Raw genomic sequence first — 20107 nt, forward strand, 5'->3', positions numbered from 1 at the left:
ATAGCTAACGCAAATAAAGCCATTACACACGCACACACCCCCCTCTTACAGTAATCCCATTCTCCTGATGCAGAAATTGAGGCAAAGCTTGATTAAATAAGGTGTTTAATACCAAAGTCACACAGGTATTTATTTGGTAGTGAAGTACAGAATTGCTTCAGTTTACAGTCTGTTCTTTTAACTAGTATCTGATAGTATTCATAAAATTACCTATTTTAAGCATTCGGAGGGGCGCCTGGGTGGCTCAGTCATTAAGCATCTGCCTTCGCCTCAGGGCGTGATCCTGGCGTTCTGGGATCGAGCCCCACATCAGGCTCCTCCTCTGGGACCCTGCTTCTTCCTCTCCCACTCCCCTTGCCTGTGTTCCCTTTCTCGCTGACTGTCTCTCTCTGTCAAATAAATAAAATAAAATCTTAAAAAAAAAAAAAAAAGAATTCAGTGTAAGACCAACACCAAAAACCTTCTTACTACTGTTGCCAATTTGTGTAACTCTTCTTTCTGTCTTTCTTCATTGTGTTGTAACTTCTTTTCATTCAAGAAATTCGTGGAGTAAGATTAAGTCATTCCATAGGAATAAAAGGCACATTATGGGGAATGTAGTCAGTGATACTGTAATAGCGTTGTATGGTGACAGATGGTAGCTGCATTCGAGGTGAACCTAACATAACGTATAGAGAGAAGTTGAATCACTGTGTTGTACACCTGAAACTAATGTCACAGTGTGCGTCAACTATACTTAATTAAAAAAAAAAAAAGAATTGAAAAAGAGTAAATCATTACAATTCCCAGGAATCTGAAATGTAATGAAATGATGTCCCCTCTCTGGGGGGGGGGGTTATGAAGTGCAACAAGGAGGGAAACTGAGTCACAGCGGACTCAGAGTCAGAAGGATAGCATTTGGCTGCTTGTCAGGGCAGCCCGCACAGGACTAGAAAGACTTGAGTTGACTTGGAGGTGATGAATGGGTACTGACGAATTAGAATATAGCCAAACTCAGTGAAGCGCAGCTACCATAGTGTGTGCTTTTAAGACCGTTGTGCATGAGGCATTTCATTCAATAAGTGAATTTCTATGGAATGAGTTAATGGTAAGATTTATTCATTAAGACTTATTTATCAGTGTGTCCCAGGGGCTGACATATCCTATTTATTGTGCTGCATTTGTGGTAGCATACATTTATACTTCTTTTGGTAGTAAAGGGAACGTGTTCTTATTTGTACACTATTTACAACCATGGTATAAAGGAACATTTGTAGATAAAAGTCAAGCTTTATAATTGCTAGTGTTGGGGAATCTGCCTACCCTTTTGAAAGACAGTCATTTTCTAGAAACTATTTTCCAATTTAGCATGTGTTTTCGTGTGGAAACACAATACTTCTTGTCATTTAATAGGGTAACTTTTAAGTAATGGAACTGATTTGTTAACAAATATGTCAAAACATATATTTTAATGAGAGTTTTTATCCTGAAAACTACTACATTTCATCAAGTCTAAGAAACCACTGATCTAAAAATGCACTGATTAGAAAATGCTAAGAAAGGAAATAAAACCTTCAGTTCATCTCTGACGCCAGCTTTCTTATACTGATCTTTTTATTGAAGTATAATTGGCATACAGTGTTTTATTAGTTCCAGGCGTACAGTGTGCTTCAACATTTCTATATATCATTCAGTGCTCATCACGATGTGTTCTCTTAATTCCGCCTCCCCCCACCCACCTCTCCTCTTCTAGTGATTTTAAGAAGCATCCGTTTTCAAGAGGTATGAAAAAGGAAAGAAAATGGTGGCTTCATACCAATAAAATGAAATCCAGTGGTAACCTGAAAATTTATATAGTTAAGATGTTTTCTGTTGTTCAGATAATGTTGAAACTAATTCCACTTACACATTCAGAGCACAGAAGAATTTCATCTCTTCTTCAATGTTTTTTTTTCACTAAAATCAATCAGTATCATCCAGTTCAATAGCCTTCTCATAATTGCCACATGTGAATCTGATTAACTTTTGGGAGTTTCAGAAAGTGAAGTCTCCATTTAGAGGATAAATGTTTTGCATGTAAGGATAATCAAATAATGTGTTGCAGTTTCTGAAAACAGTTCAACAAATAGTTTCAAAAATATCTTGAGAAATGATTTGAGCATGCCAGCAGCCACATTGAACCTTTGAGGATTTCAATACTCTTCTGATGCAAAAGTTCTTGTGTATCTGTGTGCTCAAAAGTTTTGTCGTGTATAATATTTGATCTGTTACTTACAAACCATTGTAAGCTGGAGAAGCCCCTAGCCTGCTCTCATAAGGGCTCCCCAGGGAATATTTGCTATTACTTTGATAGAAAAGTAGACCAGCTCCATTTTCCTGCATTTTTAAAAAGATTTTATTTATTTATTAGAGAGAAAGAGTGAGTGAGCAGGAGTGGGGACAGAGGCAGAGGGAGAGGGAGAAGCAGGCAACCCGCTGAGCAGAAAGCCCTATGCACTTTTGGTGAAGAAATCACTGGGTTTGTGGCTGCAGAAACTCTGACCAACTCCCTGGCAGGGAAGGCGCCGTGTCAGCTGGGGGAGGACATGGAGCTCTTGCAACACGGGTAGATTTCATCATCGCTGGAAGTCTCTCGGGAATGGGCTTCTAAAAACTAACTTGCCCCTTTATTCATACCCAACCCCTCAGTCTTACTTGGGATTTGTTGAACTTCTTGAATTGGTGGGTTCATCAAATCTGGAAATGCATTGGCCATTATTTCTTCATATATTTTAGTTTGTCTCCATGTCTTTCCTCGTCTTTGGAGGCTGCAATTATACAAATATTAGCTGCTTCAAGTTGTCCCACAGCTCACTGACCCTCTGTTCCCTATCCCCTAGTCTTTACTTGCTGTTCCATTTGGGGTAGTTTCTATTGTGATGCATCCACGCTCACTAATCTTTTCTTTTGCAATATTTCATTGGTTCTTAATCCCAGTGTATTTTTCATCTCAGACATTGCATTTTTTTTTAATCTTTGGAAGTTTGGTTTGGGTCGTTTTTAAGAAAATATCTTTCATGTGTCTCCTTAACTTACTTTTCAAAAGCTTCCTAATTTGAAATAATTAGATTCTCAGGAAGTTGCATTGATAGTATGGAGAGGTCCCCTCTATTCTTCATACAGTTTTCCCATTGGTTACATGTTATGTAATTATAGTATATTATCAAAACTAGGAAATTGACATTGGAACAACCTGTGTATGTAAGTTCTATGCCATTTTACTCCATGTATGGATTCCTGCAGCCAGCATTGCAGTCAAGATACTATGCTTTTTGAACATCATATTTTCCTACCTGTAGAAAATAAAGTTTTATGCTTCTGCTTTCTATGCATGCCTTGTAATTTTTTATTAGATGTCAAACAGATGTGAATTTCATCTTGTGGGGTGCTTGTTTGTTGCCACTGTTAGTTTTCTTGAGCTATGTTCTGGGACACAGTTAAGTTACGTGGAAATAGTTTAATCCTTTAAGGTTTGCTTTTAAGCTTGGTTTGGCTGGACCAGAGCAGCCTTTAGAGGAGGGCTAACTTGTCCTTCTAGACACTCTATCAATGATTCTGACTGCTGGGAACACACTCTATTCCTGGTCTCTGGGGTTATACCTCTGCTCCTTCCGGGTGTTCTTTTTTTTTTTTTTTTTTTTAAGATTTTATTTATTTATTCCACAGAGAGAGAGACAGCCAGCGAGAGAGGGAACACAAGCAGGGGGAGTGGGAGAGGAAGAAGCAGGCTCATAGAGGAGGAGCCCAATGTGGGGCTCGATCCCATAACGCCAGGATCACGCCCTGAGCCGAAGGCAGACGCTTAACCGCTGTGCCACCCAGGCGCCCCAACCTTCCGGGTGTTCTTGACCCAGACGTGGGGTTTCTTCACAGGCATGCACATGCAAACCTCTGGGGCTCTCTCGTGCAGCTCTCTTCTTTCTGGCGCTCTCCCTGTGAACCCTTTAAGCCCCTTTGGTCTATGGAACTCCCGGCTCTACCTCCTCAACCCATAAAAATTGATGGCTTCTGCCTGCGTTCCTCCTCCAAGTTTCATGTTCATGCCGCCTGGAAACTTCCCAGGCAGTAAGCTGGGGCAGTCCTAGGGCTCCCTTCACTCGTTTCCTGGTCAGAGAGCACCCTATGCTGCCTGGTATCTCATGTCTGAAAACCACTGTTTCATATTATTTTCTGGGAGTTTTTTAGTTGTTCAGGGTAGGAGCGCTCCTCCTTTTTGGATGTAAATTATACTTTTGAATCCAAATTTCCTTATGTACAAACTTCATAAATATAAAAGGGAAACAAGCCTGTACTTGAAAGGAGCATGTGGCCCAGCTTACAAACTTAAGTTCCTTCCTTTACTATGAGGGTAAATAGTCCCGGGCCCCCCTTAGCCAGCATTCAGTGAGTAATCATGCTAGGTCTGGCTGTGGGCTAGGTGCCTCACATTTACACCGTCACGTAATCTCCAGAGCTCACACAGGCCTGGGAGGATGATGTGTTCCCACCAGTCAGAGTCCCTGGGGAGAGTACTCAGAAGGGTATAATCTCTGTATTGAAAAAAGAAAAATTAGTCCTACTTTGAAGGCTGCTTTTGTCCAACCTAACAAAGCTTAAAAGCAAACCTCAAAAGGATCAAACTGTTCCCACATAACTTACTGGTATCCATTATTAGAATCGTGGCCAGTCCTAAGAAAAAAATCACTTTTTTCTATCTATGAAAGAAAATATTTTTTGTGACTATATAAATAATAAAAGCATATGGAAAATTCTCAAGAGCCGCTAAGATTCTTAATGAGGTAAAACTAGGCCCATTGGGGTTGCACTTGGGGAGGTCAACCTATTCCATTGCTGCTTGATCAAGAATTTTGGGTCCCTCTAGAGTAGGGACTTTCAACCTGTGGCCCACAGACCTCACACCATTCCTCATCTCCTTTGATCTGCACGGTCTCCGTCCCAGGGATGGGTACGGTTATTCCTTTTTTCAGACGAGAAAAATAGTGCTTAGAAATGTGCATACATTTGCCAATGGTCTCAGCGGGCATTTGGTGGAGCCAGGATTCTTGCCACACAAATCAAAAGATAGAGCCTTTATTCTAGGGAACCTAGCACCTTTCTTTGTGGTCACTAAGTCTCAGGATGACATCAGGCATCACTCATGAGGCGTTTCCTGAGATTTTAGGAGATAGTGACACAGCAACTCTTTGCTTGGCTCTTCGTCATTGATACTTTGAAAACAGTTTTTAAGACTTGAGTTCTGACTCATTGAATAAAAAATATGTATTATGAACTATGGCAGACATATAAAAAAGGTATGGAATTCATTGTTTTCATTCCTTTCTGCAACTGCAGAGAGAAGGGATCTAATCTGTGTATTCACTGACCTTCTCAAGCACGTGCTGCCTCTTTTGCGGGTCTCTTGGCTGGCCGACTCTGAACCACTTTTGGAGGTTGGACAGGCTGCTTAAAGGAGGTGTGGATTCGTAGTCCATGGAACCGGCCTGATGCACTCTGCACCGCAGGGGAGATCACACACGTTCTCTGTCAGTCGTTAGGACTGAGGCCCGTGGCCTGCTCAATCAGCGGCAGGGAGGGAGTGACTCAGCCAGGCCTGGGACCTAATGGGTCGGCGTAAGGGGCAGTCTCTTCCTGATCGTTTCTTTCCTATAAAACATAACTTAAACAAAGAAGTGCTCATAAATATTACAAGGGTTATGATTGGTTGGCAAGGAAACATCTTCCTGATGGCCTTTAGTCTGTGGGTGTATGGAAATGAAAAAAAAAAATGTAACTCAAAATTTGAGTCATTAAAGTATTGGCATCCTATCCTCATTTAATGTCTTAATTTTTCAGAGAACAGAGCCTATCTGTATGTTAGGACAAACGCAGAGTCATAGCCAAATGAGCTTGTGGTGAGAGTGTCTGCTTCCTGTGAGTGGCTGAATTCTCTTCTTTCTGAGGGTACATCCAGCCCTATCACTAGTTAGTGGAGATGCAGACCTAACCAGGTGGGACAGTTGTTCAGGCCAGAGTGGGACTTCCAGGGGCCAGTGCTGATGGTAAGGGGATGGGGGGTGAGGGTAAAGGAGACACCTGCATGACTGACATAAGGTGATACGAAGCCAGAGGACTTCGAGAACTATTCAGCTGCAGATAAGGGGGGACTCACAAGGGCTAGATGGTCACCACTGAAGATCAGGGAGCAGGCTCAAACTGGAAGAAACCAGTGATCTCAAACATACCTGACTCTAGGGCCATGCAACACCTGTATCACTTCACCTTAAATATCCCCATCCAGCATCCTGCTTCATGTCATGCCGTGTATGCCCGGGCCCACCCTGCATCACCTGCACTGACTTTTTTCTGTTTCTCTAACTTGCCAAACCCATTCCTGTCTTAGGGCCTTTGCACATGGGACTCTGTCCACCTAGAATGCCTCCCTCCCCCATCCCCTATTTTCATGATTGGATTATGTGCCATCGGGTCTCAATCAAATGTTGTTTCTTTGTGTACCCCGTCTGGGGCAAGCCTCAGCCAGCAAGTCACTCTCTGTATCACCCTGTTCGTTGTCTTTACAGCACGCGTCACTCTCTGAAATCATCTTGTTTCTGTTGACTTATTTAGAGTCTTTGTGCTCCTACTGGAATGTAAGCACTATGAGAGCAGGAGCTTTTTCTGTTTCATTGGTTATTACATCTCCACTGCTTACAATAGTACCAGGCTCGTAGGCAGCGTTCAGTAAATGCCCGCCCAATGAGTGAATGAATGAAAGGATGCATGAAGTCAGACACAATTGAACAAAGGTGGCCAAGACTTTCATATCAGCCAAAACATCTGTAATTAAATGTTGGTTACTAACCCGAGAATGAGGAGTCCGTGCTCTGGTATATGTGTGCATTTCTCAGCTTTTGTATTGTGTTTTAGGAACCTGACACTGACAAGGGCTTAATAAATATTAGATAACAAAAGATCATTTTTACAAATTCTACTCTTGCTTCAGCTAAACTAAATTAGTCCTTTGTAAGGTTATACAGGGTCAGAGGGTAAGGCAAGCTTTGGAGTGACAGGTCATACCCATAGGAAAGCTGAGAGATCCTCATTTGAGTTAAAAGATACTGCGGTAATGAATTAAAATAAAAAGTAAACCTTGAGTTCTTATGAAGGTAAAATAAAAATCAGCATGTATGTTAAGTTCAAATAGTGATTTTTTTTAACTTAATAGTTTCATAATTCAGCCAAAAAAAAGTTATTTTAATTCCCTTGGGCAAATCCTAGCTGCAGTGTTAGAGTGGAATTCATTTACAGAAGAGCCAGGGTCTGGTATGGGGGCTTTGACGCAGTGGAGAGGAGCTGCCGCGAGGGCAGGATTAGAACGCGATCTTCCTTGATTGTAGCTGAGACCAAAGGCTAGTAGCTGGAGTGCAGGGCAGCTGTGGCCCACAGGGCAGTGGCCTGAGCTTTCGGGGCTTCCGTCTCCCCACTGGAAAGTGAGGAGGTTGAAGTGCACAGTGAGGTTGAAATCAATAACCCCACTGCTGTGTTCTTGTCTTTATTTCTTAGGTCCACTCCCTTACACTGAATCCATGTATACGTTATGGCTGTGGGAAGCTCTTTGTTAACATAGTTTATATTTTGAAAAGAGACTTGTGATCTGGATTAAATTTAGGCCATCCCCTCCTTTCACCCTCTCCTGTACCACAGTCACAATTCTACCTTTTTCACAGCCTCTTTTCTTTCTATCCCATTTATCTGAGACTTTTTTCTTCCCTTGGTGATGGCGCTGCATGTGTGCTTGGGAGAGACTTCAGTCAGCAGGTGATGCCTGGGAGCCTGGGACTCCTGCAGGTGCCTGGGAGGCCTCCTGGGATACCCAGTTCATGAGCACGTGTCCAGCCTGTTGCTTCGGTGACCTTCCGGAAGTGCTCTGAATGGGGTCAGGCTTGGACATGGAAAGATGATACTCTGAGGACAGCAAGCTAAATTTTGACTTTTCTGCTTGCTGAGGCAATATTTAACCTGAAGGAAAAGAAGCCTTCAGCCCAAGATTCCATGGCAGGCATTTTCAAAAAATACTGATTTTGCTAAATGTTAAAGAATTAAGCCAGGTTGCTCTCAATTATATATTTTTAAAAATGTTACCGTATTGACATACAGCTTTTTAATACGCTGTGTATGAGCAGTACTGTCCCCCCGTATTCAGTGCTTATGGTACATTGTTCACATATGTTAAGCTGTTGGAGCGTAATCTCACCAGCTGACATTATAAAACTTTATAGTTTGTAAGCTTACCTCTCTGAAATATGGATCTTCGTAAGAGGTATACATCAAGGCCTTGTAAGAAAGAAGCTGTGTATGTTACCTTTCCTTTTCTCTGCCCTGCATTTATTGTTCCTTTATCAGTTGAAACAGTATAGTTATATAAGAAAATACAAAAAAGCACAAAGAAGAGTATTTTTAAAAATCGCTCTTAAGTGCAGAAAATAACCTCGTGAACTTCAGTGATCCTACCGTGCGTACTATTTTATAAGCCGATTTTTCTTTATATAAAATATGCATAATATGTTTTCATTTAATGAAACGTTCTTCTAAACCGGATTTTTAGTAACTGCGTAATACTTCATCCTGTAGATGTCCATAACATAAGCCTCTGTTGTGGGAGGCAGTACAGACAGGGAAGAGAAGAGGGAGTGAAGCACATCCTATTTTTTTACCAGCGTGACGATGTCCGAGTTATGTACTCATCCCATTCCTGCCTCCTCACCCATAAAATGAGGATAACAATAGTACCAGCAATGTATCGATTCCTACAAAGATTGAGTTATGACACATCTTACTTTTTTAAAACACTTAGAGTGCTTACAGTAATGCTCTAAATAGATACTCTTACTAAAGCATCATTACTGTATTATTATATTGTATCATTGTATTTTTTTTTAGAAATTTTGTTTATTTTTTAAAAGATTTTATTTATTTTTACTTGAGACAGAGATAGCGAGAGAGAGAGCACGAGCAGGGGAAGAGAGAGAAGCAGGCTACCCACTGAGTAGGGAGCCTGATGTGGGGCTTGATCCCAGGACCCTGGGATCATGACCTGAGTCAAAGGCAGGTGCTTAACCGACTGAGCCACCCAGGTGCCCCTCATTATATTATTCTAATAGAATCATTGCCTGGCATGTGGTAAGTAGTCAGTAAACATTCATTATTATTACCTATATTTTGTTTAGCTTTTTGATGTGGTAATACTATGATGAATATCTTTGAAGAAAAAAAGGCTTTTGCTCTCTCTTCTTATTTCCCTAAGATAAATTTTTAGAAGTAGAATTGCTTTGATACTTACTGCTAAATCACCCACCACAGAGACTGTACTAACACACACTTTCTCCAGCACGGTAAGAGGGAAAGCACCCGCACCACAGCAAGTGATGATGTTTCTGGAAGTGCTCCTTGGAGGAAATGGCAGCTGCCCATGTGAGGATTTTTGTAGTTCTCCAGAATCACTGACTATTGAGCAATTGGAATTTATTCAACTTCCTCTTCCTTTTCAATGCTTATATGGTCTTCAGGCAAAGAGATGAAAAATTTGAAAACACATTTATTTTTGTGTGGCTTACTAGTATATTAGTCTGAAGTTTGCTTGAGAAGATATCTGTAATGATATGAAAATTTGCCTTGTCTACACTGTTAGGACGGTTTCCCCCATTGAAACTAATTTCTTTTTTTTTTTTAAGAAAAAAGCAACAAGCCTTGAGAGCAGTCAACCTTCCAGAACCCATGCTGGTGGAACAGCCCCGGCCACCAAGGTCAGTCATTTCTTAGGTCAATAAGTTTTGAACAAAGTATCATTTCTATGCTGGCGGGGGGGGGGAGGAATGTAATATCTTAATAATAATAATAATGATTTAAAACCTAGTAAAACCATTTGTGCTTTAATTCTCCTTGGCATATAAGTGTCCTATAAATATTATCATAATATCTATAAATAATATAGGACTTTGACACATGCTGTGAGTAGAAATGCAGTGCTCTCATCTCGTCAGAAAATAATTCAGATTCTCTTCATGCACATTAGCCCCACCAGGCTCTCTGCTAAATGCTAGTGTAATTATCTTATGTAATCTCCTCACAATGTTATAATTATTATTCCTTTATACCTGAGGAAACCAGGGGTCAGGGAGGTTAAGCAGCCTTGACAAGATCACAAAGCCAGTAGGAGGGAGGTGGGGTTTGAACCCAGGTTTCCTGTTCATACAGGGTCCTTGATGGTGCTGGACTTCTAGAAGCTCTAACTGAGCGTTCTTTGGTAACACAGCACTTCAGAGCTTTGCAACTTATAAAAATCACTGAAACAAGATATTTCAAAAACAAAAGACTACAATTTTAGCTAGTGGTTTTCAACATTTAAAAATAGTTATGTTCAGCCCATTTCAACTTGCGGTCTTCCAGTGTTATGTCTGAGATCATCAAAAACCTTAACTTACGTCAGGACTGTCTATACAACTATTTTAAGTAAGCATTTTTCCTTTAAAACTGGTGGCTTTCCTATGGAGGTCTGCGGACTTTCTCAGGTAGGTTCCTTACTTGGTTAAGAGTTCATATTTTAGCGCTTCTTGGACGCCCAGCTGCTCTGCAGGCCCCTAAATGGTGCCCAAACCAAAGTCCAGCTGAGAAATGAGAAGGAGCTGGCCAGAGTTGAACAGATTTGGGGACACTACAACATCAGTGCTCAGCATGGGTAAGAGGTCTTCTGCACAGCCAAACCCGACTGGCCTCTCTGCCACTTATTACTAGCAAGCTTACTTAGCCCCACTGAACCTCAGTTTCCTCATCTGTAAAATGGGGATAGGACTACTCTTGACAGATCTGCCGAGAGGCTTAAATAAAATAAAAATAAAATGTATAAAACTCTTAGCCCTGAGCCTGGCATTTAGTAGGTGCTGGGAAAATGTGTCTCTGCTATGACTACTCTCGTTAGCCTCATACTCTGTTGTTTGACTGTCTGGAACTAAAAAAGTTTTTTCAAGTATGTCCTGTCTTAAAGTACTTTTATTTAACTTATGCTTAACTTATGCCTCTAAAAATGAGGAGGCTCATTAGAAAACCCCAGCCCTATGAGATTTAGTGGATCACCTGCAGGTGATTTCCAGATTTTGGAATTATCTAAACTCTTGGGCAGGGTGGTGGTTAGTACATTGTAGAAAATCACACCCAGTTTTCTCTTGAGGTTAGCCACAAGAAGTAATCCCTTTTCTGTCTTTTTTTTTTTTTTTTTTTAACACACACAGTTATCATCCAATCATTCTGAGGTTATAAAGAATGTTGGCATCTCCCCCAAACCCTGCTGTCTCAGGAAGCTGAAGGGGGGAGACGTAGTGGGAGGTAGAGACATTTTAGCCACATATTTAGTGTTTATTTAATGTCAAACTTGACATTCTTTCCTTAGCTTCTAAAACATGGTCATCTTCCTGCTACCTACATTATTCTCTCTCCTGTTGCAGTTTCTCACTATAGATTCCCAACTTGCTTTGCTTCATCAGTTTCCTAAACATTAGTTTCCCCAGGGCTTTGTTCTTCCCTCCTTTCTTTCTCATATCTTTAACATTTATAGAGTATTGGAAGAAAAAAAATATGTGTATGTATGTATATATTATACTTGCTGATTTCCTCTTTTGATGCCTGATTGAAAGGGCTTTAACTCAGCAGCATCATCACTGTAAAGATTTATTTATATATTTTAGAGAGAGAGACAGAGCAAGCACGAGAGGGGGGAGGAGCAGAAGAGGAGAGAGAGGAAATCTCAAGCGTAACTGAGTGCAGAGCCTGACTCAAGGCTCAATCTTAGGACCCTGAGATCATGACCTGAGCCTAAATCAAGAGTTGGACACTTAACCAACTGAGCCATCCAGCTGCTCCAACATCATCATCACTTTAAAGAAAGAGTCATTCCCATGCATCAATTAGAAAAGCTGGGGGTAATAACATTTGTGATCACTTGAAGCCTTGTATTATACAATTAATTATTATAACACATGTAGGCAACATCATATTACCCTGACACATGACATGACAAAATAGTAGAAATAATTGGCAGTGAGATTTAGTCTTGGTTTTCTTGATTCTTGACACGCTGAACTTAAAAGGTAAAATAAATGATAATTTTACCATTATAAGGAAAACTTTACGGTCTGTCTGAAAGGTTAAATATTTAATTTGAAGTAACGCATAATAGATGTGTGATACAGAATGGTCACCCTGTATTGCCGGACTGTTTTATGAGCATTCGTAAGCAATGGGTAATTATGCGCATGAATAAGATTACTTCTGTCTTGCAGTTCTGGGCTTGGAAGACCCAAAGCGCTTAAGCAACCATAGGTCCTTCTACCTCAAAATAATTATTGTAAGATGTTTAGTGCTTAATATTTGATTTTTGATAAATTAATAATGAGGACTAATGAGGCTGCAGAAATGATTCATGCTTTTATTAAAGCCAGTATGAAAAGAGTTGTGAGCCATAATCAGTCCTGTGATTATATGGCTGGCCGAGTTCTCAGGCAATAGGTATTATAACCACCTCCTGTTCAAGTGAGGAAACCAAGGTGGAACTTGCATTGGGAATGTGGCTGCAGAAGCTATTAAGAAGATACATTTAAAGTTAAAGCTGCTAGTTCCAACTGGAATCCAGTCTGTTTCAAACCCAAGTAGAATTTCTTAAGGATGGCAGGGGTAGCTCGTGGAAAGATCCAGAAGGCTCCAGCAGCAGGAATCTAAAGTTTCACAGCTAAGAACAAGGCCCAGCCACACCATGGGAGCGTCTGCTGCTGCCACCACAGCTTGAGCACCTAACACATTGAGGACCGGATGCCAGAAACTCTGCCACTGCCAATCTTGAAGACTAATACACCTTATCAGACACAGATTTCTTGATGGGCCGTGGTCTCTTCGCATTGCTCACTTCCAGTCTCACAGGTCGACCCTCATAGGTCACATGCCTCAACCCTGTTACAAGGGAATCTGGGATTGTGAGTGCTCTGGATTTTACTTTGGGAAGGCGCGTATTGATTAGGCGGGAAATTTATCAATATGTAGTGAGGGTTTTCAAATGTGTGGCCAGCTGCCAACTGGCAGATGCCTCCTACAGAAAGGAAAACAGGAGAACTGCCTCACTGAACAGGAAGGCAAATGAATCATGATATGTTGTTCAGCAATATTAGGCCTTTAAAACAGAAGAGGACACAAACAACTTTTCTCCCAGCTACAGGGGAGAAGATTTGCGAAGGAATAAGCACCCATCAGAAAATTCTTTTGTGATTTTCCTCCTGTGTTGGTATAAATATCTCTCCTCTCAGGTGCCAGTTTTCTCAACCATAAGATCAGTGAGAGGCTGGATAAACTATGTGTGTTCTGGCATTGTCAGCCTCACCCCACAATAGCACATGTGGTTTGGGGGATGACTCTGTGTTGAGTAGGCAAGTGTTTTTATTTTAGTAATTATGTATATATTTTAATGTGCTGAAAAATAAACTAGCACCTCAGACTCATGATCCCAAGGATAGTTTTGCTTAAGATACAGCACTGAGTCATTGCTCAGCTGTCACTAGCTGGGCCTGAGGTCTCTGTTCCCCACTGACCACCACCTCCTCCTCCGGACACACCCCAAGCTCCATCCAGAATCTTTACTGTGACTGATTTGTGGCTTTGAGAAAAGTTGGCTTTCCATATTTCTTTTAAAATTTCTTAACTCTGTTCTGTGAACACCATCATTCATTCTGTTTTAGTTGCCATTCTTCTAGAACAAAAAGCATTTCCTTTTCATTCATTCATTCATTCGTTCATTTATAGGAGTATGGACCTATGAATTCTTATTTTATTCATTGGCTTAAAATCCATTTTTCTGATTATTTGTTTTGATATTTTTAATCACAATAATATATTATGTGGTGTACTTTAGTAGAATTTTGACTCTATTAAACTGCTCTTTATAATATCCATTATACTATTTGAAATGTATTTGCGAATCGCTGGTGATGGGCATTATTGATTCGTTCTATAGTTTAAAAAGAGATATTTGGAGGCGTATATTTGCAAGAGCGCCCCTCTTGGCTCCCTTATTCCCGCGGAGTCACAGGGTGACAGCGCGGGCGCGGGGGACCTCTGCCACCAGCAGGCACGGCGCGCGCGGCGCGTGGCCCGCATCCCAGGCGACGTTCCTGAGTTAGCCAGCTTCCCGGACGCCTGCCCCAGACGAGTGGGCAGGAGCGGACGCCCGGCTGCGCAGACCCGCCGGGAGCTCCGGGGCGGCGCCTCCGGGGGACGGGGGCGGGGAGCAGCGTGCGTCGCGTCCCGGGACCGCCCCGCCCCGTGGCTCACTGCGGGCTGAGGCTCTAAACAGAAACCGCGGGGGCCGAGCCCAGCCAGGAATGCAAACAGCCTGCACACCCAGCTGAAGTCTCTGGGCCCGGGAGTCGGACGCAGAGTGAGTACTGATTTCGGCCGCTCTCCTCCGAGGCCGCGTCCGCTTCCCAGGCGAGCGGCCCGAGCCGCCCCCCTCGCGCCAGGCCCTGCGCGGCCCAGACTCGCTGCCTGCGTCTGGCTCCCCCCGGCTTGGACCGGAGTTCTTACTTGTCTCTTGACCCCGAAGGCGTATTTCTTTCCAGTTAGGCTCTGAGTTCAGTTGTGTTACTTGTCCACCTCTCCCTCCCTGAGGGTAACACTGTGGCTGGCTTTCCACTGGGGAATGTGTCTGGTGACCGGACGCGCGCGGTTGGGTTACAAAACCAGGGATTTGTGTGACCTGGAAAAAAAAAGCAAAGAAGAAAAGCAGCAGCTATGTCTGTTTGGTTTGGTTTTTTTATGGTTAGGATTCCCGCCCCCCCGCCCCCGAGCCCTGCCCTCACTACTGTACGGACCTCCGTTTTAGAGAATGAGCTCACTCTGTATAACCTTTCCATGTACCTGATACATAGTGGGTGTGGTGTGGCATATGTTGTAACATGTTTTGGTTCTGTTTCCTTGAACACAACCTGAGACTGTGGTCAGATAACATCCCTGAGAGGTACTTTGTATCTGTGTTTCAAGAATGCAAGGTGTTTTCATAGAGATTTAACAATCTTTTCTGGACTGTTAGGGTCCCCGTGTTCCTCAGGAACAGGCAAGAGGCAAATTCGTTATTCCTATTTTACAGCTTGAGAAAATAAGGCAGAGTTCAGGAAACTTCCTTAAGGGGCCAGACCTTTGGTTCTCTGATTAGTCTTCTAGGAACCCACCTATACATCAGAGGAACAAGAATGGTCAATCAGCCACTCTGGAAATTTTCTGCTGTATGATGTGTTTTGTCCAGTGAAAACCTCTGCATTGCAGAGGTCAGTAAGGAGTGGCATCTGCTGTTCAAAGGGGGAAACTATTTTGTGGTGTATAAGTACCGAGTGTCTCTTCCTGATGTTTTGTTTGTGGGCACGGACTTCAACTTTTGCACACTGATTTTTCAGTATTTAAAAGGATATTTGTTGCTGGGAATGTGGTGGGAAGGGAGTGATGTCTGGGTTCCAGAAGACAGTATAGTATTAAAGTAGTGACATTTAGCAAAATCATGCTGAAGTTGGAAAGGCTGCATCTGCTGACTAATGGAGAAAGGGTAAGGGGCCAATAGCAATCAGGGTGGAGTGGGAATCCCTGTTTGCACAGCTAAGACCCTTGGTATCTATTAGCAAAAAGTGAGCTTTGCAGACTGCGCAACAGTGTTTATGAAGCAACACATTCAAGTATAAATGTTAGCTGTGGCTCAGTTCACATGATTTTAGAACAGATTCCTAGTGCATGAGAAGAGTTGGTTATATAGTATTAGTGGTGAATTTAGTTCCTTGATTGTTTTCAGAATTGCTTGAAGAAGAAGGATTCCTATTGATGTGTTTTCATTTGACAACCAATTTTATTATTAAATTCAAGAAATATTTATTGAGCACTTACTATGCAGAAGTAACCATGGTAGATGCTATGGGGATACAAATATATGGATCCTGTCTTCACACAATATAGCAAGAAGCTGGCGTTCTAAGAACAGAAGTGACATAGCTAAATGAGACTATGTAACCAAATGAGACTTTAACTATGTGATAACTTTTCATGTCCTGAAGCTCATTTTTTGGAAGATATTTTATAGAGAGCTGTTAAATATGTCCTGAGAAACAATACAGAGTGGTAGTTAAGAGGTCAAGTTCTTACTTTCTTCATCTGTAAAATGGGTATAATAAGAGTATTAACCTCATGGCTGCATTATTATCACATTATGTGAAGTACTCAGCTAATGTCTAGAATACAGTAGTTTTCACTAAATGTAGCAGTAACTATCACCACTCTATTCTCATACAGATTATGCTGATCTCTTCTTGTTCTGAAACGTATTACGGTTACTTTCTAATAATTTATTATTACTGCGTAGTGTAGGCAGGAGAGCACCAGGGCAACAACATCACCTTGCTAACGGTAGGATTATACACAGCCCCCGCCCAAATCTCTGATGTCCAAGTGTATGGACTTGCTCAGAAGTCAGCATGTCTTAAAAGAGGTTGTAAAGTACCCTTAGAAATTGGAAATAATGGGGACGTCTGGGTGGCTCAGTCAGTTAAAGCATTTGCGTTCAGCTCAGGTTATGATGCCAGGATTATGGAATCGAGTCCCGCATCGGGCTCCCTGCTCAGCAGGGAGCCTGCTTCTCCCTCTGCCTGCTGCTCCCCCTGCCTATACTCTCTCTCTCTGACAAATAAATAAAATCTTAAAAAAAAATTGGAAATAATGGGTCTGAGCAATTATGGCTTTCCATAAAAATAGCTTAGCTTACTTGTTCTTTTTTTTTTTTTAAAGATTTTATTTATTTATTCGACAGAGATAGCCAGCGAGAGAGGGAACACAAGCCGGGAGAGTGGGAGAGGAAGAAGCAGGCTCCTAGCGGAGGAGCCTGATGTGGGGCTCGATCCCATAACGTCCCAGCTTACTTGTTCTTAACCAGGGGAGGTAGCACCCAATTAAAGGGTATCTTAAAATATGTGAGTGTGCTTTTGGTGATGCTCTAGCACTGGGAGCAAGACAGTCCTGCTCACTTAAGAATTGTCCACCCAGGGGCGCCTGGGTGGCACAGCGGTTAAGCGGCTGCCTTCTGCTCAGGGCGTGATCCCGGCGTTCTGGGATGGAGCCCCACATCAGTCTCCTCCGCTAGGAGCCTGCTTCTTCCTCTCCCACTCCCCCTGCTTGTGTTCCCTCTCTCGCTGGCTGTCTCTATCTCTGTCGAATAAATAAATAAAATCTTAAAAAAAAAAAAAAAAGGATTGTCCACCCAGGGATGCCTGGGTGGCTAAGTTGGTTAGGCATCTGCCTTTGGCTCAGGTAGCGATCTCAGGGTCCTGGGATCGAGCCCCAGGTTGGGCTCCCACCTCAGCGGGGAGTCTGCTTCTCCCTCTCCCTCTGTGCTCTCTCACTCTGACTCTTGCTCCCTCTCAAGTAAATAAATAAAATCTCAAAAAAAAAGAATTCTCAGCCCAAACAGTTAGTACCCTGTTAAGAAACGTTGGGTAGCTAACATCTTTTTTTTAAAGGATTTTATTTATGCACTTAGAGAGTGAGCTTGGGGGTGGGGTGGAGGAGCAGATGAGAGGGAGAAGCAGGCTCCCTGCTGAGCAGGTGGCCTGCCACTGGGATAAGGGGCTCAGTCCCAGGACCTTAGAATCATGACCCAAGCCGAAGGCAGATGCTCAACTGACTGAGCCACCCAGGCGCCCCTAACATTTTTAATTTAAAAGCTATTCACATAGAAAACATGAAGTGCGATTGTTTGTGACAACCATTGTACTTTCCTAGTATGCAGATTATTAATTCAATATATCAGAAAAACTATAGGAGTAAATATGTTCCTCTTATAAAGTTAGACACATATTGGTGCTAAGACATACATTCCAGATTCATGTGGTTTGAGAGCATTGTGAAGCATAATGAAAAAGCAGATACAAAGATAAATATGTAAACAGGAGAGCATAGACTGTGGGTTTTTTTTATTTAAACTGGACCGACCAATTAGGTAGCTCACATTTGGGGAAAAGTAAATAGTTCCACCTAAGAAGTAGTGATACCTTAGAGATATGTTGTTGATGGATTCCTAAGGAACGAAGACTGTAACTGTCATCTAAGCAAAGCCTCCTTAATTGAAGAGATTTGTTAAAGCCCTCTAAAGAGAAGGTTATTGGTCTTCAGAATGCAGGCCAGGAGGGTAATTCCAGGCCCTAGGGCTCACCCAATCCTTGTCCTAGAATGTGCTACACCCCCTTGGAATTCTCTAAGACCGTGTTTCATAATGTGCCATCTGGAGAGTATTTGCATCAAATTCCCCTGGGATACTTATTTAAAAATGGAGGTTTCCCAGGCTCCCCCTCAGATTTACCCAATCAGAATCAACAAGGAATCTATGGTTAATGAAATCCCTGGATAAATTTGTACACCTGTCAAGTTTGATAACCACCATTCTAAACCACCATTCTAAGAAGGAAGTTGGTTTATACAGAGCCTTCCTATAGGCCAGAGGCCAGAGGAAGACCTTAGCAGTGCGGTAAAATCTCAGTGAATTTACTAAAACTTCTAGCTATCCACAGGAGATCAGACTTCTGAATCATACCGAGGCTTCCTCATTAACTGACTGATAATGTTCATGACCCACAAGCAAGGGCCTAGACCAATCCTGTTTCACTCAAAATTGCCGTTAAGAGATTGTGGCCGGCTTAGTATGCAAGCATACCCTTTGGATTCTGTAAACTCTCTGGATTCTGCGATGGGTTGAGGTTCCCTGCACAAGTGATAGAAGTGTGAAGACCTAGAGCAGACCTCAGAGCCTCTGGAGTTGCTCTGCTCGGAGCTGTTAGTGGAGGGGGCAGAGATCCCTGTTCCTCCGTAGTAACCGGGAGCTCAGTCTATGACGTAGTGTTTCTTTATTGCCTGTACTAAGAGGGTAGCCAGAGAAAGCAGTGGGGACAGCGGGGAGTAGAATTATTTGTACATTTTTCAGTTACATGTGCTTTTTATATTTCCTCCTTATCGTGAAAATAGAAAATTGTGTTTATATCCAGCATGGCAAATAAAATATTTAACTATAACTCCATTACTATAGCTAGTCACTGTCAGAATCCTGGAATATAAATATTCTCATGCTAAGATATGGAACGGTACCTTGCGTGCTTTGACACGTGCATCTTTTCATAATATTTTATTTACAGAGATGCATCAGGGGGCTTGGTCTACAGCAGGAAATTGAATCGGGTAGCCAAAATTTTTATCTTCCAGGATTCTTCTCTTTTCTATTCACCATCTCTTTACTTATCTCTGTCTTTAATTTTTTTTTAAAGATTTTATTTATTTATGTGACAGAGAGACAGCCAGCGAGAGAGGGAACACTGCAGGGGAGTGGGAGAGGGAGAAGCAGGCTCCCAGCAGAGGAGCCCGATGTGGGACTCGATCCCGGAACACCGGGATCACGCCCTGAGCTGAAGGCAGACGCTTAACGACTGCGCTACCCAGGCGCCCCTCTGTCTTTAATTTTTTATGTCACAATTTAATCCAGTATTTATTTCTTTGTACTTGGGATAGAAAGGGCTTCTTCCATCAGAATTCAGACTTATATTTTTAGACATGCACAATGTGTTTTAATGTTTGAAAGTCTTTAGATGGGGAATGTATGTTCTACTTTGTCACAAAGCACATTACCTTCTCTTCATACTGACCTGACAGACTCATTCACATCACCTAGCAAATAATTGCATTTGAATTTTAGGCCCCAGTCTACAAAGATAGACAAATATTTATTTTCTGAAAACTCAAGTAGTCATTTGAAAATTGTATCCTTTTAACATACACATATAAGTATATATATATAAATATATATGTAACAAAAAATATATATATACACTTACAGCCAAGCTGCAAACTGGATGTGTGTAGCATTAGGGGTTTCTCTCTTCGTCCAAAATACCTGCCTCTAAAATGATAGCAATATTGAGGTTGGTGATGTCTACTGTGTACTCTTGCCTTATCGTGTAAGAAGCGTGAGGGAGGTGTAATCACAAGTATCGAGTGTCCCTGG

The 20107-nt window shown here is 42.1% G+C and overlaps 1 protein-coding gene across 26 annotated transcripts in view; it reads left to right on the forward strand.

Annotated features, from left to right (window-relative positions):
- CAST (calpastatin) overlaps nucleotides 1–20107 on the forward strand; it is a 113217-nt gene that overhangs the window by 29601 nt on the left and 63509 nt on the right. For 18 of the 26 annotated variants that reach the window (XM_057307234.1, XM_044383990.3, XM_048220960.2 and 15 more), the window contains exon 3: nucleotides 9726–9797. In XM_057307234.1, coding sequence (XP_057163217.1) covers nucleotides 9726–9797 — 72 coding nt within the window. Of the gene's footprint in view, nucleotides 1–9725; nucleotides 9798–14346; nucleotides 14468–20107 lie in introns of those variants that run through there. The other 8 variants (XM_044383993.3, XM_048220965.2, XM_048220966.2 and 5 more) reach the window with 4 other exon arrangements.

Source organism: Ursus arctos, unplaced genomic scaffold (genome assembly GCF_023065955.2).
Source record: "Ursus arctos isolate Adak ecotype North America unplaced genomic scaffold, UrsArc2.0 scaffold_5, whole genome shotgun sequence".
Classification (NCBI taxonomy): domain Eukaryota; kingdom Metazoa; phylum Chordata; class Mammalia; order Carnivora; family Ursidae; genus Ursus; species Ursus arctos.